The sequence below is a fragment of the Amblyomma mixtum genome, chromosome 6 (assembly GCF_055824585.1).
Source record: "Amblyomma mixtum isolate Tamu chromosome 6, ASM5582458v1, whole genome shotgun sequence".
Classification (NCBI taxonomy): Eukaryota; Metazoa; Arthropoda; class Arachnida; order Ixodida; family Ixodidae; genus Amblyomma; species Amblyomma mixtum.
In genome coordinates this window covers 159,660,709-159,683,920 of record NC_143017.1, presented here as the reverse complement: position 1 = coordinate 159,683,920, position 23,212 = coordinate 159,660,709, and the positions used below count along the sequence as shown (strand labels likewise).

At 45.3% G+C, this 23,212-nt stretch overlaps 1 protein-coding gene across 1 annotated transcript; it reads right to left on the bottom strand.

Moving 5' to 3' along the window:
• Window positions 1-5,654: 5,654 nt before the first annotated feature.
• Window positions 5,655-22,717, bottom strand: LOC149340972 (alkylglycerol monooxygenase-like). The gene is made up of 10 exons (XM_089549911.1): window positions 22,067-22,717; window positions 18,563-18,693; window positions 17,808-17,959; window positions 16,737-16,840; window positions 16,012-16,174; window positions 13,144-13,289; window positions 10,963-11,097; window positions 9,324-9,440; window positions 8,636-8,718; window positions 5,655-6,313 (listed from the first exon to the last, which is right to left on the bottom strand). The coding sequence occupies exons 1-10, from the start codon at window positions 22,175-22,177 to the stop codon at window positions 6,103-6,105; spliced, it is 1,353 nt and encodes a 450-aa protein (XP_089406037.1). The 5' UTR covers window positions 22,178-22,717; the 3' UTR covers window positions 5,655-6,102.
• Between the last annotated feature and the right edge of the window lie 495 nt (window positions 22,718-23,212).

Below are 23,212 nucleotides of genomic sequence, written 5' to 3'. Positions count from 1 at the left end.
ATTTCGTATTTTCTCTGCCCTAACAGACCGCTCTAATAAGTTATGCGGTCTAGAAGCGCTGACGAATTGAGTTCTTTGACTCAGATGAGTAACTGAATGGGGGACGATGGCTTTACGCTGAGGAAATTGGGAGGTGTGAAGTTTTCTGGGAACGAGTTATTCCGACATAACGAAGAAAGAGGGCTCATTGATGCCCAGAGCTGTTAAGAAATACGAAATGGCAGCCTCTTTCATGCTCAAGACATGCGTACGAGAAGGCTAGTCGAACAAATGGTTTTGGCATAACAGCGGTCAAGTAAGCCAGACTAAACGGCCTAGCAGAACTGCGGATACGTGAAAGCAATGCTCAGTAGGTGAAAGAACAGGGCGTGAATGTACAAAGTAGGAAGGAAATGCTAAATAATGCTAAGAGATATTATCTCCCTTAGTGGAAAACCCTTCGTCCTGAACGAGGAGTGAACGTGAAGAGCGATTTAGGCATGGTATAGAAAGTCTCATGACTGAGAGAAAGCTACTCTCGCCTCGAAGCAGTGGAAAAAGAAAATGGGCACTTAAAAAGAGGGGACGATGATGAAAATGCACACGAAGAGGTATACACTTGACAGAAATGAACAAAGGTGCACTCTTCAGAAAATGACGAGCGTTTATCCCAACGGTACGGCGAATGATCAGCTCTATAAGCTGGTTAGCGAAGTGATCGACGAGGTGGTGACGCAATACTCAATGAGCCTGGTGATGGTGTCTGTGAAAAACAGGGGGGGGGCTGTTCACGGTGATGTATTTTTTTAACGAGAGGGCGTTGCATCACGTGGTCTACGCATTGCTTGCAGCGACAGAACTGCGGCTCAATCGTCGCGGTAGTCCGAACATAGCGCTTTTCACCACGGTTTCGTGTCAGTGTCCTACATGCAACTGATAAACCTACTGAACGGACTAACTACTCAAAGCGGGTGATGATAGTGAACAAAGTGCTTAACTAGCAGACGGCGAGGAGGTGGTGCTTGCCCGTCTGTAGAGGCAGGTAAGCAAGCGGAAAATTGTCTCAAATCGATCAACTGCAAGGCTTATCCAACAATATACCGCCGTCTCATCACGCCTCTGGCTTCCTTATTTAGTTATCAGCTTTGACAGAGTGTAACTCGTACTAAACAGCCAGCTATCTATGCCTTGCATGCCGAGAATAGTGACCTTTTTCGGTTAAAACAGAATTTCAAAAATTAAATTCGGCGTGCTTTTATCGGTTTGAACCGGAAAGCCCTACCCCTAACTATGAGAGAAATGGTGCATAATTGCCTCGCTTTTGGTGAACACCTCAACCGCGTTGTGAGGGAAGGAAGGAAAGAAGGAAAGAGAAGCAGCAGTGTACGCTCCGGATTCATTTCGGCCACCTGGTTACCATTATTTGATCGATGTTCTTGCATTCCGCTTACATTGAAACGTTGAAGCTACGGGCGAGGAATCTGAGCAGTCATGCCGTTGCGTTAGTTCCTGCTGCTTCCGCAGGTCGTCAGTGGTTTTATCGCTGTGTGGCTTATCGTCGTTCACATCAAATGCGCTCTGCTGTTATCAACTTCGGCGTTATCTCTTCCCGGCAGTGAACTTTGATTATTGAACGATTCCGTAGACGGAACATGCACAGTAGCTGATTTTGGCAACTGTCAGCTAGTTTAGTTTGTAGGGGTTTAACGTCCCAAAGCGACTCTGGCTACGATGGACGCCGTAGTGAAGGGCTCCGGAAATTTCGACCACCCGTAGTTCTTTAACGTGCACTGACATCGCACAGTACACGGGTTTCTAGAATTTCGCCTCCATCGATATTCGACCGCCATGGCCGGGATCGAACTCGCGTCTTTCGGGTCAGCAGCGGAGCGCCGTAACCACTGAGCCACCGTGGTGGTGCTACTGTCAGCTACCATCCTACAAACAATTAGAGCAACATGGTCACCTACGGAAACTGCAAAAGGGCGGAAGCTTCAGCGACAACTTTCGATCCAGCGTAGCCCGGCGCAGCCATGCCGTTCCGTTACGTGCAATTTCTTCTGTTTCCACAGGTTGGTGGTTGTTTTAAATAGTAATGTCAATTTAACATGTACGCCTATACCGGCTGGATCCACAGCAGATTGTGTTAGCTGGAACACAGACGGGAAGTGTGAATTGTATTGTGCGATGACATTGATTTCGTGTCTAGATATTATTTTCTATTGTTACTTTTATGCGAGGACATCGAGTTGAATCCTGGACCGAATACACAGGACAAATTACGCATGCATTAGAATGAAAAGAATCAGAATTAATCTAAGATACAAGCAATTTAAAGAAGGCAGCACGCAAGTCTGACAACTTTAGATGAATGCAAGGAACGAATCGACAGGCTAGAATAGACTATGCAACAGTTTGCATCTATAAAATCGACCGTGATCGAATGTAGGAAACAATAGGAAGGCATGCAGAACCTGAAGAACTTGCGAAAAGTCGATGGTTTAGAAAAAAGAAGTCGGCGCTGCAGTTTGATATTCTACGGTACACATTATAAGGAGGCTCTTGAATCCGCGCAGGTCTGAAAAACATGTCATGAAAGTAGTGTATGAACACAATTTGAAGACCATGCACATCAAAAAAACACATAGAATAGGGACGGATCAAGTATGTAGGGGAAAAAACGGTCTATCATTGCTATATTTACTGTTCCAAGAGGAGAAAAGTGTCTTAGCGAATGCGAAGTTGAAAGAAAAAACCGGCAACAACTCGGAAGATTATTGAGGCAGAATATCGAAAAAGAAAATTCTTATGAGAGCTTTCCAAATTGCATAAGACCGAAGGCACTCGCGTCCAGCTGAGACACGAAGCACTGTACAGCCACCCTGATTTTTAATAATATAGCGCGAGCGTCGACCGAACTGCTGGTCAGCGCCTTATAACGGCGATAAGCGTGCAACAAGGCGAGAGTTCGCGCACGCGCACGAAGGCAGAGCGTCGTCTGCTACGCTGTTCCGAGCACGAGGACACACGCCCAGCCACAATATCAGTTCGCAAGATCGCGCCAAGTCGTAGAGCGCATGCGCGTGATTAATATGTGAGACTGCATGAGACGTGATTTCTTTCTCTCTCTTTTTTTTTTTTTTGCCCATTACGGCAGGCCTGCCTGACGATTTGCCTGGATCGCGATAAACGGGCTTCCAACCGATGCCTTTTTAAACCGTCGAGTCACTTCAAGGCTGATTAAAGAGCTGGTTGGAACCCCGTTTATCGCGATCCAGGCAATGGTTTCAATGTGCTGCCATATTTATTTCCTTTTATTTTTTCTTAGCATAACTTTGCATCGCCAGGCTGGCCTGCCGTCATAGGCAAAAAAGAGAAAGAAATCACGTCTCATGCAGTCTCACATATTAATCATGCGCATGCGCTCTACGGATTGGCGGGATCTTGAGAACTGATATTGTGGCAGGGCGTGTGTCCTGCTGCTCGGAACAGCGTAGCAGACGACGCTCTGCCTTCGTGCGCGTGCGCGAACTCTCGTCTTGTTGCACGCTTATCGCCGTTATAAGGCGCTTACCAGCAGTTCGGTCGACGCTCGCGCTATATTATTAAAAATCAGGGCGGCTGTACAGAGTCGATCACACTTGTCTAGAGTGTTTCAACGGCTGCTCTGAAGAGCGCATGCGACGCCTGGCGGCAACCAACAGGTTCCTGGTGGTTTAGTCAAAGGCGCCACAAGCGACGATGCTGCGGTCTTCGCGGCTGACCGAGATACAGGCCTGCGTGATTTGCGGGTTGCGAATGCCGGCTCTGTATCACTGAAGGAGCACTGCTGGCGAATGAGCCACGAACGCGCATGACAAAGCACGCACGCAATATCCCGGCGTCATTGCTTCGCGCGAAGGCATAAGGCACGGCGAGCAGTGCGGCAGCGTGCTCTCGGCTCAGCCTACGGTGCTAGTGATATAGAGCCGGTGCTGGCGACCCGTGATTCACACCGGCCTGCATCTCATTCGGCCGCGAGTCCTGCAGTGTCCATGCTCGAGGCGCTATAGGCCATTCGATCTCGAACCCGGTAACTGCCGCCAGGCATCGCAGGCGCAGTTCTGTACTTCAGTGATACTATAAGCATGTGTACGACGAATGTCTATAGGTCAAGTTGTTCACGATACCTGATATAAACAGGTTTCAGTGTGTAGCATATCTTCTTTTTTTCCTTTATCCCTTCCCTTACGGCGCGGTTCAGGTGTCCACCGAGATATGTGAAACAGATACTGCGCAGTTTCCCTTTTTCCCAAAAACCATTTTTTTTTGTGTGTGAACCACCGGAGAATTATAAGGTTACAGTTTATCAAAACCTACTGCGCATGACACGACCTTCACTGGATCTGGGCACACACTGCGGCTTGAGTAGAGTTAGCTGCTGGCCTAGTTGGTATTGTGGATTTAAGTTCATAGTTTTCCAGCGCAACTGCACAAGGCTAAAGAAGGGAAGAACCAAAGAAGAATCAAAGAGAAGTGAAAAAGAGAACGGAAGGGAGGGAAGAAGATAGGCCAAAGAAGGGAACTGTGGCTTGATCCTGATATCTGCGACAATCAGGTTTCTACAACCAACTACACGTGTTTCAGAATAGACAGGAATTGTCATGGAGGAGATAACTTTGTTTTAGTCAACGATACTGTATCTTTTTCTCGTCTAGAAATCTCGGTTAGGTCACGTGAAGCTATGCGGCGTTGAATTAGATTTCCAAGCGGAAAAAGGTTTATCTATTTGTTACTTTAATAGGCTACCTGGAAGCTGTCTTGACATGAGGGTAGAATTGTATAAAACAACAGAAACAATCCAGAGTAACCTGTGATAAAAGGATATTTTAACCTGCCAGAATTGATCTGTAGACAGAAACCTACCACGTGCTGCGCAGTCTCTGGTGCACGGACATAATTGCTAAACATCATGCGCAACTGCGCATGGACCGAAATGGTGGCACAAGCTACATGGCTCAGAAGCCTACTAGATTTAGTGATAACAGATCATTTATAGGTTGGGTTCGGAAAACAGTCCTGATTTAAAAGCAGGCACCGTACTTAACGGTGAAATCGAATTTAAAGAGTTACGGAGGGCACCTAAGACTACATAGGTGCGTTGAATATGAAAACATTGTTTTTTTTTTAAATTTGTATTTCCTCTTCAGCATTTATTTATTTAAAAAAATATTATTTTCTAATGACGCACCTTGTCATTAGCATACAGTGGTAAGACAACCCATGCCATAGGTTGCCTTTGTCCGCCAAGAAGCAACGCGGTTTTTGTGGCCTGTGAGTTCCGTGCTCGCCTCGCAGTCTGAAACTCCTCGGTGCTATTCTCCGCACCTTCGGAAAAAATGCTATTTCTCTTTGACACATAGGTGACGCCATTTGAGATTCTTGGGACCACTGCTGCTCGTCAACGCCGTCTCCGGGTTTCACTCCTGATGAGCCATAAAATGCTTTCGCATTGAGAGGAAGGATATATAATCACGAGGGCTAATGCTACAGAGATATCCCTAGCGTAGAAGCTAACAGTCGGCTGTTCTTTTCATGGCAGCGGCTGCACTCACACAGCACCACGGTCATTGAAATGCTGACTACAATGTGATGACGCGTTTAATTTTCGCTCAATAAGAATAAAGGCACCCAGAAACCTCTCAAAATATAAACATTTATTCAGAGAAGGACAGACTGCCAGCGAGGAAGGGTTGAAAAACAAATCCCAACGTTTCGTGTCCAACTCGGTTCCTTCTTTAGAGGTGACAAAATGGTCAGAACGCAACAAGCAGCAGACGTCGCTTCTCCGTCTTCGTTTAAAGGCACTTCCTATTTTTTATTTATATCTGTCCGCTATAATCTCAACGAAATGCGGTTATAAAAAAATGTAGGCTCCCATTTAGCCGCTTGTCGGTGTATAGGACTAGGAATCAATGAAAGACCGGAAAAAAAAAACTTTGCTCCTGTTTAAAAATAAATCCTGGCAAAATTTCTGAACAAAGCCCTATACTACATCTGCATGGAAATTATGAACCCGGAATAGATGTCAAACCATCGGCAATTTGTTTGACTTAGTGAGCTTATAATACGCGGACACTATTTTCAAACCAATTTCGCCTTTCTTGCCACCATAGCCATTTCCCAGATGCTGGCGGCGACGCAACCCAAAAAGGATGCCGCGAAAGTTGCCCTGACGATGTTCAGGAAGGCCGTGGAGAGAGCCGTGTCTGCCAAAGCCGAAAGATGTAACACACGGGCGTCGACGAAAAACATCAACGCACACCTGAGGGCTTCCAGTTCAAAGGCATGGCTCCTGCAAGACAAAAGGTAGCGAAAGATCAGGTTCTCCGCACGTCAAAAGATAAAAACAGCACAAAAAGAACCGCGTGCATGAGACAGGCACCTGAGCTGCCCAGATGAGATTGCTAATGTTCGATTATGTGGCACTTCAAGCTTGAGGCGGCAGCCGCCCAGACTTCCGGTCGAACCCTTCAGCCCACCACAATCTTAAAAGGAGGCCACGAAGGCGTTGTTGCTAGCTCGTAAATAGTACGCGACTCCAGCGGACAACCTCAGTAGAGAGCAGGACACAACGCTCAGACGACTGGAAACAGATACATGCCCAAGCAGAGTCATGCATCATAAAATGAAGCCGAATGGATGCATGAACGCGTGCGTGTAGTATGGAGGCTACGTCACGACGTGCCACGTTAGCTGGAGCTGCGAAAGAAAAGAGCCTTTTAATAACCAATATTAATAGCCCAGGGCTAGAGCAGTGCGAGGCCACCCTGACCGACTCCGACCCGATCACACAGCTCATACTGGTGACGGAGGCCAAGGAAACGGCGGAGGTGAGCGGGGTCCTGTACTAAGGAAGACAGACCACCGACGTTCTCCCCCCCCCCCCCATGTGCTAATTATTCGTTACCGAAATAAGTGTTTTTACTACTACTACTCCACCAGTAGCATAAGCTGAGGAATGCGTGTAGGCCTGATGTTAGCAATGGGGACTGGCGCTTGTGCTAAAGAAACTCGCATGTCTTGTGCAGGAGGGGCGGTGGCAAAAGACACGTCCCTACTGAAAAAGTTTCCATAAGGCAAGTCCCATAATTCTATGTATATACATATGGTTTATATGGAGTCAGTGTGGAGTGCATAGCGTCGGTATATGGAGAACATAGATTGCGCGTAAGGTTACTTACGGAATCCGTATGACGTCATGCACACTTTATGAAAGTTATATTGGAATTTTATGAAAAGTTTATGGACTCCGTACAAAAACCGTATGTGTGTACCCATATATATTTCCCCATCATATGGACTCTATAATCCCATAATTCCATACGAGCGAATCGTACGGAACGTTTTAGTATGGCTGTGCTGGCAGTATAGTACGTGAGTGGGCATGTTGTCACGTGTGCAAGGGCTACAGTAACTACGCGGTCCACCCCACCTGGGCCCCGCCACATAAACAGGCGGGCATATGTTCGCGTGCTACACAAGACTGAAAGCAAGTAACCGAAGCTTACGGGCCACGACAGCTGTTTGGGGGCAGAGGATTACAGTTACCACTTTTAGCCAACATATGCCTCGCACAGGAAATATGAGGCCTAAGTTCTGGGCATCACAGTGGTGGAGCGTTTGCCAATGGAATTCCGGCTGCTCAAGAAACACCTGTGCCATTACCGCATTGGCTCTACCCTGGCGAAGAGTTGGCATTCCTCCGAACGGTGTTCCAAACGGCGAGAACAGCATGTTTGATAGCGTTCAATGTAGTTTGGTGCGTGCGGCAGTAACTGCAGCCATGCACATGGGTGCGCTGTTTTAGCATCAGAAAAAGCGGAGATCTCAAGCCGCAAAGTTAGGGACAGCCGGTTATGGCCGACTTCAAATCGTTCACTCCGGAAACATTTTGACAGAAGTTAGTCGCTCTTTCTTTTTTCTTCTAGATTATTCGAAAAACATTTTCAAGGAATTTTCTCTTCTCCTCTCCGCGTATACTTTTTCTCATCCATGTTCACTGCGCAACCTTCCGCGGTTGCTCAGTGATTACGGCGCTCGGCCACTGAGCCTGAGTACCTTGGTTCAAACCCGGCCACGGAGGGCGTGTTTCGATGGAGTCGAAACGCTAAAGACGTCCGTGTGCTGTGCGATGTCAGTGCACTTTATCCCCATGTGGTTGGAATTATTTTGGAGCCCTCCACTACAACCCCTCTTTCTTCGTTCACGCCCACCTTCCTCCATTCCCTCACCGCGCGTTTGATGTTTCCACCAGAAAATGAGACAGTTAATCCGCCGTCCATTTCCTCAGAAGCGGTTAGGTTTATGGGGTTTAACGTTCCGAAGCGACTCAAGCTATGAGGGATGCCGTAGTGAAGGGCTCCGGAAATTTCGACCACCTGGGGTTCTTTAACGTGCACTGACATCGCACAGTATATACACGGGCGTCTAGAATTTCGCCCCCGTCGAAATTCGACCGCCGCAGAAGCAATTCTGTTCAATGCGCGCGCTCAATAAGGCCCCCAAAATGACCATAGCTGTATGCGTTACTGTTCTGCTTATGCAACAAAATTTTTGAACAGTGCGTTACCGGCAGGTAGAACAGATGTCAAGCCGTAAAGTTTCCAAAACTCACCGCTTGTCCAGAAAAGCGCCCATCACAGCAAGGGAGAAAAATATGTAAGTAATGCCGCAAAGTAGCGTGCCCGTGGTGATCATCTGCGTAATCGAGAAGGTGAGAATCGTATTGTAGTGTCAACCTTAAATTTACCGCGAAACCCGATTAAGTGCCGCAAAAACAAAGTACAGCAGCATAATGTAGTTAATGTATGTATTTAGTATTTAAAGTTGTATCTTGCATCCTCAGTCTCAGAGAGTTTATGTTCAAATATTGTTCTTGTAAGGACATAGCATTGTCTTAGGCGGAGAGGACCAAAAAAAGATGTTTCGGCAGCTATTGGAAGAAACGAATCATTGCTAAACAGGTATACGTGTAGTGCGGGTCTCGCATTGAAAAACGGTTTTACAGACGCCGTCATACCACTCCACATGTTTATCGGGCAGGCTGTCCATCGCAGACTGCCGAAGCATCACGAGTGAGCAAGCTGTACGAACCTTAATTTCCTATTGTTTTCAAGTTTTAAGTCTTGCTCCCACGTATGTAAGAAATAAGCTACACTTCATCCCATGCTGTGATCAACCAAATTATCATGAGTAATATCATCGTAACAATAAAATCGTGAAAAAAGCAACTATTCCTTGCGTACAAATAGTTTCATACTAGTGTGCTTTGAAGAAACAGGCGTGCGAATTTATCAACCTACCGGTCTCCAGTGCTTGAGCTTCACGTACCCGATGATGATAAATGCAAAATGGAATGTTACGTAAAGCTTGACCAAGAGCGACGTCTTTGGCGTGTAGGTTTCCACGGGCCTGCGCACCTGCATGACGACAAACGAAAATTGTTGAGGAAACTTTCTTAATAGTTCCTTCGCAAGCCATGAAAGCTAGCGCCAAATGGACCGTCATACTGCATTCTTATAAATGAGGCCAATACCAACATGTCTCTGCACTCAGCACCTCCGAGACCCTTCGGTCTTTTTATTTAGTTTTTTTTTTTTGCCTAAGGCGCACAATGTTATTAACGCAAGAATACATTCTTCGCCTCCACTTCGCATTGTCCACGTGCGCCTCCGGATCTAATCCCCGCACATTCGCTCTTGCCTCGACGCCGACGTCGCTTTCAAAGTTTACTGTCAAATAAGCATTCGAAGGCAGGCAGTAGTATTGAACGGATTCATGCCTCAAAGATGCGAAAATACTGTTTTCCGCAAAGATACTTTGTTGTTGCCCCCCCCCCCGCGCGCGCGCGCGCGCGCGCACACACACACACACACACACACACACACACACACACACACACACACACACACACACACACACACACACACACACACACACACACACACACACACACACACACACACACACACACACACACACACACACACACACACACACACACACACACACACACACACACACACACACACACACACACACACACACACACACACACACACACACACACACACACACACACACACACACACACACACACACACACACACACACACACACACACACACACACACACACACACACACACACACACACACACACACACACACACACACACACACACACACACACACACACACACACACACACACACACACACACACACACACACACACACACACACACACACACACACACACACACACACACACACACACACACACACACACACACACACACACACACACACACACACACACACACACACACACACACACACACACACACACACACACACACACACACACACACACACACACACACACACACACACACACACACACACACACACACACACACACACACACACACACACACACACACACACACACACACACACACACACACACACACACACACACACACACACACACACACACACACACACACACACACACACACACACACACACACACACACACACACACGCGCGCAACGTTAACAAACCGCAACTTAGCGAAGAAAGAGGAAGAAGTACAACGATTTTCTTGGCTTATCGAGCACCTCAGCAATACAACTACGCTACCAGCGGGAAGCTGCGCCAACGACGCAGAGTGCTCAGCTAGCCAAACCTTCAAGTGGCGATTTTTTTACGAGATATTTTCAGTGCAATATGCACTGTCAAAGTCAAACATCACTCAACACAATTTATTCAATATAGCCAGATTGCCTAATCGAATGCTGCTGCGTTGCCGCCCGGAGAGTTTTCCCTTTGCTAGTCTTACGCTTCTTATGGTCATGAAGTAACCGCCAGGAAACAAAAACTGTGCAGTTAAAAAGAGAGTTAGTGCAAATGTACAATCATAAATTTTGTGAACTCACGTCAGGAATATCGTTCGGATCGCCTAATCTTGGTGTCCCGGGTTGCCATCCGGGCCCTTTGAATAAGGTGGAGAGCTTGTTGCTAAGACCTTCGATACTGATGACCTGCTTGCAGATATTTAGGAAGTGGTGCATCTGAAAACCAAAAGTATTTATCAAGAAAGCAATGTTAACGTTGAAAATAAGAATCAAGAAATGTTTAAGAGCTCCGTATGCATGCTTATAAAGAGTTCTTGAGAGTTCTATAGGTATATTGTTACAATTGGTAGCTGAAATATAGCGCGGAGAGGCGTCCAAGTTTATTAGAGGTAACTCCCTCGAATTAGTTGAAGGAAACACAAGTAGGCAGCAGAATAATAAGACATTCTTGAGCATAGACGTTATGTACGCCGCAATACGCGCTTAAGTCAACTGTTTTTTTTTTGCACGTAGAAAACAATAATATGCGTGCCGGTTTAATCAATGAAGCAGCCGAGTTGGGCTTTATGACACAGGCTGCGCGAGCATAAAGTCTTGTAAGTAATGTGGTTTAACTTAGTGATTGATGCACTGTCTTGTCGCCACCAGTGCAGTGCAACGTTTTTCTCCAGGAATGAAAGCGAAACATAAGTGATCGTATACTCTTGTAAAGGTGCAGCACTTACAATGTCGTCTGCCAAATGGCAAGCAGGTGACCTCACTAATCGTAGCGCTAATCCCGTTAAGCTGTGCAGTATGAGAATTGGAAGCTTCGTGTATTTCAGTTCCCAAGTTAGGTGCTATTTGTTGGGTATAAAGTCGAGTATATATCACGCTGTTTTCGAAACAGTTCCCCAATGCGTTTTTTTATTTGCGGTAATTTGAACAATCAATAACGCTATGTTTTTCATCACAAACGAAATACCTTAATGTCACGACAATGTTGCAAAAACTAGGTTACAGCAAGGACACTTTTACTGGCATTTTATCGTTTCTAGGCATTTCCAAAAACTTTTACCTGGTCCAATTATCACGTACTGTGGGCGACGGAAGTTTCCCGGACTCGAAGAAACCGATGGTGGCGCATAGGAGCTATGTTCTGAGGCAACCATATCATTTCACTCCAGCTTAATAAAGCACGCGTTCCCAGCTCTCACCTCCATAACCGGGGCCTCATGTTCCCGTGTAATAACGGAGCCATGAGCATCAGTTGCGGCTCACGCGTCCTGGAGACTTTTGTTTCCGGTGGTACATTCAACATCATCATCATCATCAGCCCGACTATGCCCTCTGCAGGGCAAAGGCCTCTCCCATGTCTCTCCAATTAACCCTGTCATTTGCCAGCTGCCGTCACCGTATCCCCGCAAACTTCTTAACCTCATCCGCCCACCTAACTTTCTGACGCCCCCGGCTACGCTTGCCTACTCTTGGAATCCACTCCGTTACCCTTAAGGACCAGCGGTTATCTTGCGTTCGCGTTACATGCCTTGCCCAAGCTCATTTCTTACTGTTGATTTCTACTAGGATGTCATTAATCCGCGTTTTTTCCCACATGCACTTCGTACAGCAGTATTCGGGCTCTCCATGTACGTTAAATTCGGGAACCTTCTCTCAGCGTTACACCTGTCGCCTGTGTACTCAAAACGTTTAGTGCAGGGTTGTCCTGCAAGGACAAGCGCTTGGCACAATTTTGATTTCCTGCTTACTGAGGTCTGGGTGCTAAATCAGTGGACGCTGTCAAAAGACTGTTTTGAGGCTTTTTGTCCACTGACCATAATATATCTTTCTATTAATTGTGGCGCTGACTTGAAATAGGTGCTATTCGATAACGCTCTTAAGTCTCCTCTTGAGTGATAACAGCTATACAAAAGAATTTAAGGGACATGAGATTAGTTAAATCGCGAAGGATTAACCGTGGAGGCGTTTACGAAATAGAGCTGAAAGTAGCAGCTAGTATCCACACCGTACCTCAGTTAGGCTGCTCTCAGTAGCAGTTTACGTTCAGAAAGGTAGGTTTTGGGAGAAACGGAGTTGATTTCCTTTTATAGAACTTGGCCATGATGAAGAAATCTGGACAAGCTGGGTTTCAGCCAGAAAACGAAGGCCCTACCTACTGTGCACTAATACCGCAGAAATCACGGCCAGCTGAAGAGTTGAAACGAACATAACATATATCTACACGCATAAAAAAAGCAAAATGGATAAGAAGCAGGCCCAGCGCACCTGCAGGGTCCAGGGATCGAAGGTGTTCACGGAATGAGTTAGCCCATACGCAGGCCTGCTCTGTTCAGCCGCGAAAGTGCCGAAAAGGCGATCCCAGATGATCAGTGTGCCGCCGTAGTTTTTATCTATGCAGTACCGATCTCTTCCTGAAAATGAAAGAAAGAAAACATAGAGTGAAATAGGAGCTATGTAAGTAATCCGCAAGTGTACCGCCGAGTGTTCCGCAAGATTTCAGCAATGGAAATTATCGCAGCACTTTACGGAATTCAAATCGTGACCCCAGTGTTGATTTAAACAAGAACCGTACTTGACTTCTAGAACGCTCAGCTTTCTCTAAGCCGGTTTCACTAACCGCAAACTGAAGTTCACGTGTCCCACATTTGAAAATTAGAGGCAACGCATTTCAAGAAAGAAGATGACCGTGGAAGTTTGAGACAGGAGCTGCAATACGGCTGGGCTGAATTTAGAATGGCAGCCATTTGCGACCTACCACGAAGTGAACTCAGTATTTTAATTGCTAGAAATACTGAAGGGATTCTGATGCTGTAGAGTTAAAAGCATAGCAGTAAACAAGGTTCATTCAGGAATAAGCGAATAGGTCCTAAGAATTTCTCAAACTTGTAGTTAAGTCAACCTCTCCTGAAAACACTTGTTTGCAGGAGAGGCAATGGTGTAATACAGCTTAGAAGTGCGCCAAGGGTTCCTTCCTAGCATCCAGTCTACAGACATAAATAATTCAGTTAATAACACGACCATATAATACAAGAATATCTAGCACTACAAGAAAAGTACAGAAATTACACTGCTTTTTATACTGACGGGTCAAAATCTCATGCTCATGTAGGAAGCGCAGTAATACTAGGAAAAAATGAAAATGCAGTACGACTGCCCTCATGTGCTACAGTTTTCACCGCGGAGTGTTATGCTATTAGTGTTGCGGTACAGAAAATAACAAATGAAAACATCAAAAACAGCATCATTTATACAGATTCACTGAGCGTCCTTACAGCATTAAACTCCAAAAATGCCACGGAGCCACTGATTGGAAGCATCATACACAATATAGTAAAGGTCACAACACAAAAACATGTTATAAAATTCTGCTGGGTTCCCAGTCACATTGGCATTAGGGACAATGAGAGAGCCTACATGTGTGCTGCAGAAACCAGAACAATGGAAATAAAACATGTGAATTTGCCTCCTAGGGATTGCATGAGGTTAGTGCATAGCAGACTAAGAGCCAAGTGGCAAGCTTCTTGAGAAAATGAAGGACACAACAAGCTGCATACCATAAAGCCCATTTTAAAAGAATGAAAATCATGCCGCCATAACGAGCGTTTTATCGAAGTAATTTTATGTCGTTTACGCATAGGTCACACACACACATCACCCATAACTTCTTATTAACAAAAAAAGACAAACCTGTGTGTGAAATGTGTGGTGAGGAGCTCACAGTAAATCACATTTTAATTTCTTGTTCGCATCTCGAAGAACTTAGAAAAAAATTTTTTACGGTATTTTACAATGAACACATTCCATTTCATCCCGCATTGCTTTTAGGCGAGCAAACACTTGTCGAGTTTTCACTTGTTTGTAAGTTTCTAAAGAAAGCCAATGTTTTAAATCTATTATAATGTAACCTCTGTACACTTGACATAACATAATCCAACCTTGTGTTTGGCGCATGATAGCCATAGTTGCTTATGCGCCATAAAACCCCATATAACTAACTAACTGTTCTTGTTCAACTACTGCGATAGATTCAAGCCTGCACAGGATAGCTGCACTACAGCGAACCCGTAAATGCACAGAAAGGACGACACCCACTGCCGTTTGAAGAAGCTCCACTAGCTGTCGTACATTCGAGTGAAGAGGCCCATCGTGTGCCTGACAGTTTCGAATTTGTGTAGCTTGGTGGATAAGAAAAAAAATTGAAATCAAGCTAACAGCAGTGCAGAGAGCAGAGAGCGATGAAAAAAAAAGTGGTAAACGTGAAAATTGGAGACAAAAAGAAAGAAGTGTGGACTAGAGAGCAAATCCGAGTCGAGGATAGTTAGCTGAGATGAACATGAACATGACACGCAATGCGTCTGACAACCGTCGATCTAGTAGCGCGTCATATTAGAAGCCGAGCGAGTAAAAAAAAAGGTAATCTGGGCGGCCAAAAGTCAGTCTTTGTTAAAACCTTGGGAAGTTTTCTGGAATAATACGGCTGCAACGTGTACAAATCAAGAATATCTGGACGTTATTGGTAAAGGCTTTTGTCCCGAAGTAGATTCAGCTTGTGTATCCATGCTATGTGTATATTCGTGCGCGTCACGCCCAAGTAATCAGGCCCTTTACATTTTGCCCACCCACAGACATTTAACATTTAGCCCTATGATCACTCGGCTCGATGGCTCAATGGCTGTGTCTATCAGTTGCTGAGCAGGAGTTGAAATATTGGCCGCCGAACCACTTTGCCACCATTTTGATGGGTGCGAAATGCAAGAACACTCCTGCAGAGATATTTCAGTGCACTTTAAATAACGCCAGGTAGCAGAAATTGACCGGCAGCCCTCCACGACGATGTATTTATGTTCGTGCTTGCAGTGAGTAAATGACTGAGTATGAGTGTGAATGAGTGAGTGAGTGAGTGCAAGTGGGAGTGAGTGAGTAAACGAGTGAGTAAGTGTGAGTGAGTGAGAGTGAAAAATTTCTAATCGACAATATAGCACACGCACAAGACTTGAAATCTGCAACAAAATTTTTGAACATATCAGGGCTCTGAATCCGGGAAAAAACGGTATTTAAAGAACAAGCATGCTACTATTGAACAGGCCAATTTGTCGCAAATTTCCAAGACTGTAGCGCGTGGTAATATAATACCGTGGTGAACTCGATGGTGGCTGGGTGTGTTGAGCACCAACTCGAGTGGTCCCATTGTCTGGATGGCTTCGGTGTGTATGAGAAACTGGTAGAGACGGTTGAACTGCCTATGCACCAGGTACATGCTCGGTGACACCACAAACGCCAGAGGCAGGTAGAGCAGCTACAAAAGGTCCATGCAGAAATAAAATTATATACGCACATGGACCCAACACATTTATTATCTGAAATTAAAAAAAAAAACGTACTACGGATACTCTTTGCAACGCTCAGAACACGTTGAATAACTTTACAAACCATTTGAAATAATTGTAGAAAGAAAACCAGCACAAAGGACGAAGACTGAAGGGTATAAATGTGAACGTTACTGAAGTAAAAGCACTCGGTAGTTTAGCGTCGTCCTGCGTTCCTGTTCTGTGTCTCGGTCCTTCGCACACGTTTTCCTTGTGCAATCATGTACCGACTCGCCCAGCTCTCCACTCTACTGATTTTGAAATAAGGAGTGATAAATTCATTATCCGAAAAAATTATAAGATGTGACTCAATTCGCGTTTTTCTAGGACAAAAAGAAATGTAATGTGTTTTCGCACCCGCATTTTCTGGGCGCTACGCAAACGGCTTAGGAATGAATCACAACGGAACAAGTTGCGCAGCTTGATAAACCATTTTCCGAGAGCACGTCAACATGAGCTTTTGGCTCCCTTTGAAGTAAGGGACTGGCTTACTGGTTCGTAGTAAGCCTGCAGAGCCGACTGGCGCATGGCTGTTGTCAGGTTGTAGAACTCAGAGCTGTGGTGTACCTGGTGACCTGACCATGCCAGGTTGATCTCTGGACTCAAAAGAGATCACGGAAAAATCAATGACATCGTAAGCAAAGAGAAAACACGCGACTTTTTATAATCCAGTTGTTCTTTTCGTTTTTGTCCCAATATGTCCTTACTTTCCAACTACCCGATCAACTGCGCTGTTATGGTGAAGCGCAGATCATAAGAGTCGTTAGGGCCGTCTGTGCGATCTGCATTCATCTGCATTCATCGTGCGATCGAACGGACGAAAAAAGGACACGGTCGAAAGCGTCGTAATTCGATCTGAGCATGAATTGCGAACTCTATAACGGGCGCAGAGATTTGGCAATTGCCTCAAATTGCATTTATTGACCCGAAAACTCAGTCTGCTGGTGCATTGCGCATTTATTTAACTGCCCTTCCCAAGTGTATTAATCAAATTGCATCTGATTAAAACTTTCATGTACAGGGCGCTTACTCGACCATTGATTTTGTAATCACTTTTTTTCATTTTCAGCTCGCAATATTACAGTAATAACGCATAATTAACAGTTAGGTTCCTTGACTTCCGAGAAACGAAATCTTCGAAAGGCGGCACGAAACCCGTGCTGGACTCTGCATTTCACTAGCGGAGCTTCACTCGAGGTTTGTGCTCTTGCGTAGACTGTGTACAGTGGTACAAAATTTCAGAGTTTGTTTTCCTTCTTGCCATACCTCTTTTTTTATCTTCTTTTCCCTACATTTGTTAAAACCAGTACCCTCAATGGACAGACAGAAATGCCTTAGGACCGCTGTCGCATGAGGTCGTCCTGATGCGATACTGAAGGAAATGTATAGTCTCTCGAAAGAGATGAATGCGGGAAAGAAAAAGGACGCAGAAGGGTAGGGGAGTAAAGTAACTGTACAGTGTTTGGCCTGTGTAGTTTCCAACAGCGCCGAGTTTCTCTTATGATCAAGTGCTCGTTTAAGAGTGAGGATATCCAGTTCGAAGAAGAAATATGACGTGCTTGCCATGACCCCATCGATGCACCCAGTAGTAGGCGAAGTCGATGGCCAGCATAGCGAATATCCACGTTGCCGTGGAATTCCACGGCAGAGTCGCAATCCTGTAGTTGTTGTACATGTAAATGTAGCCGCCGAGGAGGGTGCCTTCTGTGAATAGGCTGCACGAAACAATGATTCAGAATTTTGTTTTTTTGCTCCCTGCTTTTGGCGCTTATCATAAGCGAGCCCATTCACGCTTGGAATAAGGAAGATAAATTCTGTACTTCACAAAATTTTTCGTTCGGAGTATGCGTAAGGAACAACAAAGAAGAAAATCAACATAACGGCCACATTAACAAGAACTGTAACAGTGAGCGGTGGCAGCATTCATTCCTACAGCTTAGAAGCGGTCACTGTATTATCGCAAATCTCATCGTGATTTCATCCGTGAATATCGCCTCGTTTTTAGAAGATACTACAAGCTTATACGTAAAGAAATCTGAGGCAACTATTATCATAAGGGAAATAATTGCACTTTTAACCTCGATTACCAAAGCTTCATTAAATTCGGTGCCTCAACCGCATTCGCAGGCGCGGTTGAGAGGTCTTCATAACCAGGCCTCACATGCATGATGCAAAGCCTATGGGCGCGAGACTCGTGCACAGTGCTGGTATCACACATGGTTCACTGGGCAGTAAGCCGCGCTTTAGAAACAAACTTTTATAGCTACGCCTCTGTCCGGGCTACAACGCACACCTTCCTACAATCGTTGTCCGCTCACCGGGACAGCTCCTGAATAATTCCCTGCCCTATGGAGGTGAGGCCATCGTCGAGCTGGAAGCGGTCACTGTTCTTCTGCACAAGGTTGAAGATCAGCTCAATCGCCAGGAACGCCGTGAACAGGGGGACAGCCTGCAAATCACACGCAGAAGAAGAACGTTTGGGAACGTTTGGGAACGTTTGGTAGTGGGTTGGTTGGTACAATGCTCCGGAGGTGACACAGGCAAAGTTTCTCAATCATGCTCGACAGGTCTCTATCGCAACTTGTAAGCGCATTGGTGTGCAAGAAGGTCCCAGAGTGCATGTGCAGTGTGGCTTAATGGCTGCGACGCACGAAGACGTTCATGCCTAGGTAGCTAAGTAGTGAGCTAGTACTAGTAATAGTAGTCGTAATAATAGTAGTAGTAAGTGGGCAGTCGTGTGAGGTCCAAGAAGAGACAGCACTCCCATGCCATTTAGGTGCCAAAGGTAATTGTAGCAGTAGTGGTAGCAGTTGTAGCATAATAGCGGAAGTAGTCGTAGGAGTGGTGGCAGCGTTAGAGGTAGTGTTAGCAGTGACAGTGGTAGTGGTAGCAGTAGCGGGGGCACCGGTGAGAAGAAGTTTAGGAAAGAGCACGGGCCCGTCCACTGGCAACAACTGGGACATTATTACTTTCGCGTGCATATAGGAGAGGTTGAACACACATGAAAAAATGACAGCAGTAGAAAAGATAAGACGCGCGTCACAGACATTGTTTGCGCCGATGCGAGGAGGGTGACTACTGGTTCCTCGCCACCCCGTTAGAATGTGCAGATAGTATGCGAGGCCATGCATGGGCTTCTACGTTCCCGGCAACCTACAGTACTGATGTATGTAGGACACGCTTAGTTGGTCGATATGTTCTTAAACAGGTGCCGTCATCCTTCCAAACGAACACAGGATGAACAGAACTATTTTCCTCTTCGGGAAAACGACAGAACGAATGTTTTCCTGCAGTTGTCCTCGCTATAGGGTAATCAAACATGACTGTGAAGCTGATATGTCGCCTTTTTCGACGATTCGACCCATGAGCTGGCCTTGGAGTGCCAGTTAAACAGTTGCATGTTAAAATAGGCGCGGAATTAAACATCTCTATCCAATCCCCCCTAATTGAGGTGAGGGGAAGGGGGGAGATGTCAATCGGAATGTGGCCGCGGCGAACAGAAGAGCAGAAGGGCTTAGATGTAGTGCTGCAATCCCACTTAAATTGGTGAGACAAGTGTTTCATGCAAAGAAATATGGTATGAAGACTCTCCTAGCAGCGCAGTAGCCTTGTCTTCCGCGCTGTAATTTAATTAGTTACATTGTTACGCAATGTAACCGGCTCTCATTCTGAAAATAGCAAAACCGCACATTTCATACTTCTCTCTTTTTACCTCGAGTAACAGAAACTTTGTCCGAAAGGATAACCTTGAATAATTTAGACGGTTAATTATTTTGATCTGCGTTTGATCTGTTTTGATCTGAGTCTGATTTGTGTTTCGCATATGCTTGTTGTTCAACATGTTCGCCCTGACCGCGTGTGATGCTATGCAGATTTTACCGTAAAACTGTCAGCAGTGGGCCAAGCAGCTACAGTTGAAACTCGTTATAACGAAGTTCACGGGACCCGGCAATTACTTCATTCCACCCGTAGCTTCATTACAGCTCGTGTTAACCGAGCTTCCAAGTGAAATCATTTATTTATTTATTTTATTTATTATTAGTACCTCAAATGCCCCTTGGTGTGGGGTATTACATGAGGGATGGGCATAATGTTCAAGTGAAGAGTGGTTCGATGGCAGTCTTGAAGGAATGTGGGTCGGAGTGGCGCACAGCGTCGACAGGCAGTTTGTTCCAGTCCCGAGCGGTCTGAACAAAAAACGAACGAAGATGTGCTGTGGTCTGTGCTGGGGGCGGATAGACGGCTTTAGGATGGCTGGTGCGGCTTGACTGTCGATGAAGTGGTAAGATTGCTGAAACATTGAGTGGCGTATGGTAGAATTTGTGAAAAAGGCACAGCCTGAAGATGCAGCGTCGCTTTTCAAGATTAGTAAGATTAGCCCGTGATTTGAGTGCAGTGACACTGGAATGATAGGAGTAGTCTGAGAAAATAAACCTTGCAGCGCGATTTTGTAGAGCTTCGAGGGTGTTAGAAAGATTAGCTTGATGGGTTATATCTATTATTTCGCTATAAACTTTGTGGTTATAACGAGGTTCAATTGTACACCATTGCAATCAGGTGTAGTCTTCTTTCTTCACGTCTAAATCGCAGGAAATGTAACTTAGACTTTACGAATATTTTCACAGGTGCAACCTTTTCTATTGGGTTTATAAAAATCTGCAATGAAATTTACCATTATCTTACTAACATAAGCAATATGTCCATGTTAAGGCCTAGGAAAATCCTCAGGGACTTCCTACGGTCCTCCCTTAGATTCAGAAAGTGTGGCCAAAACAATACGTGAGGGATGTCCGCGGGAGTTTTCCCCGCTTCCTAGAGATATCCGCATGCCTTTTCAAGATTTCACACTGCCATCCTTTGCAAGTCAACGTTGTCGCTGGGAGCTGATGGGACTGCGCTTAATGGCCGTTACTCAATGAGACCCTGGATGGACAGTTTTATTGATATTCCCTTTAAATCAGAGCAGTGGCTAGCGGTACTATGCCTGTGAAATTTTGCCTTCGTGTTCTTCACTTCCTACTTTTTGTAACTGTAGTACTGCTAATGACTATTTCTGCGATTGAATACAAATTTCTTCCTGTGCTATCAGCTATAATATTTTGATTTCTGAGCCAGTTTCGATCAACTTTCCATTTCATTTTACGCCACAAGTGCTCTACCCTTTTCTTGCTCGTATCTGCTGCTGATGTATAAACACTGCCTTCAGTATTACTGAAACCCAGAGCTCTAAGAAGGCTGACCGTGTCCACCTTGGTACCTTTGCAGGCTATCAGAACATGTTTAATGTTCTCTAAACAGATCCCGCAGTCTGCACAAACATAATACCCTTGATTATGCTTAATTTTAGATTGTCTCGTGCTATGATAACTTTATTTGCATCAAACAGGACGACACTGCCTCATGAATTTTCATAAACTTTTGTTTTCGGATTCCCCTCTGGAGCTTAATTGCAAAGCATGCAAGCGCTCCCTGGTGCTGCCGCAGAAATTTGATCGTCAGCGACTTCACTTTCTCCAGTCGCGAGAGGGCGCCACACAAATTTTTTCAATAGGGTTTTTTCAAGGTAACAAATAAACCAAGGTTAACTTACAGATCGCTGTTTCTTTTTTTGCTCCTCGCGAACGGCGCCGTACAGCTGAGTACCTAGCTCGTTCTTGACAACGGAGCCTGTCGAAACCGCTACTTGACCAATATATACAGCTAACTGCAGAAATATGTTACGGCCAACGGCCTACGCGTGCTGCCTTGCAAGCGTTGATGCCGGTTTTTTACCGTGATCGCTTACTGCTAAGATGAGCGGAAAACAATGCTTTGACACTTACCTGCACAATGTAGTCCGGAACGTCTTCTTGTTTCTCAAAAGACGTTTCATTTGGGCTAACGACATAGACGAGGTAGCCAAGGCGCTTGACAGTTTCGCGCGCTAACTCCATTGCTTCTGCGTGGTCTTCTTGCCGTGTTTTGTCGAAGCAACGCTTCACTTTTTATCGCGCGCACACTGCTCTTTGGAGCGTTACCAATCGCCAAGGGCGTCGTCTTTCCTTTTTTTTTCCGTCAGTCTCAGGAATCTTGCAACTGGCTCGCATGACAGTGACGTAATGCGGCCAGCTGCTGCGTAGAAGCAGCCAGTTGAATTGTAGCAAAGTGCGAAAGTCTCATAGAACTGTTGCAGTAATTTAATATGTATGTTTACAAAGGCACCTGACTTATGCACTCTCAATGTCGCCTTCCAAACTAAACAGTAACCGTAGGTATGAAGCCCTGGCCTTTCAACGTACGAAACAAACACTCAGTTAGAATCCGTGCTGCCATCTATTGAGGGTAAATACATAGTGCTCATTACTTCTCCATTTAGGCAAGAGATGGCGACTGCTATCGCTATCATGCCGACTGCAGAGGTCGTGTGCACTTTCTCATGGCGCAAATTACAATCTTACTGAGAAAACCAGCAGAGTAGAAATGGAGCTAAAAAAGGTTATAGCAGAGTGGGTATCTAAAACGATCCCCTCATTTTCCTTCCCTTGTATGCTAGATATGAACAAAGTTTTCCTTTCTTTCTTTCTTTCTTTCTTTCTTTCTTTCTTTCTTTCTTTCTTTCTTTCTTTCTTTCTTTCTTTCTTTCTTTCTTTCTTTCTTTCTTTCCTTCTTTCCTTCTTTCTTTCTTTCTTTCTTTCTTCCTTCCTTTCTTTCTTTCTTTCTTTCTTTCTTTCTTACTTTCTTTCTTTCCTTCTTTCTTTCCTTCTTTCTTCCTTCCTTCCTTCCTTCCTTCCTTCCTTTCTTCTATATTAGATCGGCATAAACCGGTAAATCGCGAACATTTCTTTTATGTTGGGACACGGTTGGATTACGGTGCCAGTTCTGGAACCACATGCACTACTTGAAGCACGATTCTATGTGCGAATGTGCATCAGCTAATTTTTACGCCATTAATGCGAGCACTGTGCCGACCCTGCAAGACGTCGAATTCC

What these genes read in the sequence shown, in the direction of transcription:
- LOC149340972 (XM_089549911.1), bottom strand. Translation starts at nt 22,177, where the DNA reads ATGGAGTTAGCGCGCGAAACTGTCAAGCGCCTTGGCTACCTCGTCTAT. An exon ending in ATTATTCAGGAGCTGTCCCG is followed by an intron (nt 17,960 to 18,562) that starts GTGAGCGGACAA and finishes TGTTTCGTGCAG; the next exon opens with CCTATTCACAGAAGGCACCC. An exon ending in GGTGCATCGATGGGGTCATG is followed by an intron (nt 16,841 to 17,807) that starts GCAAGCACGTCA and finishes TTTTGAGTCCAG; the next exon opens with AGATCAACCTGGCATGGTCA.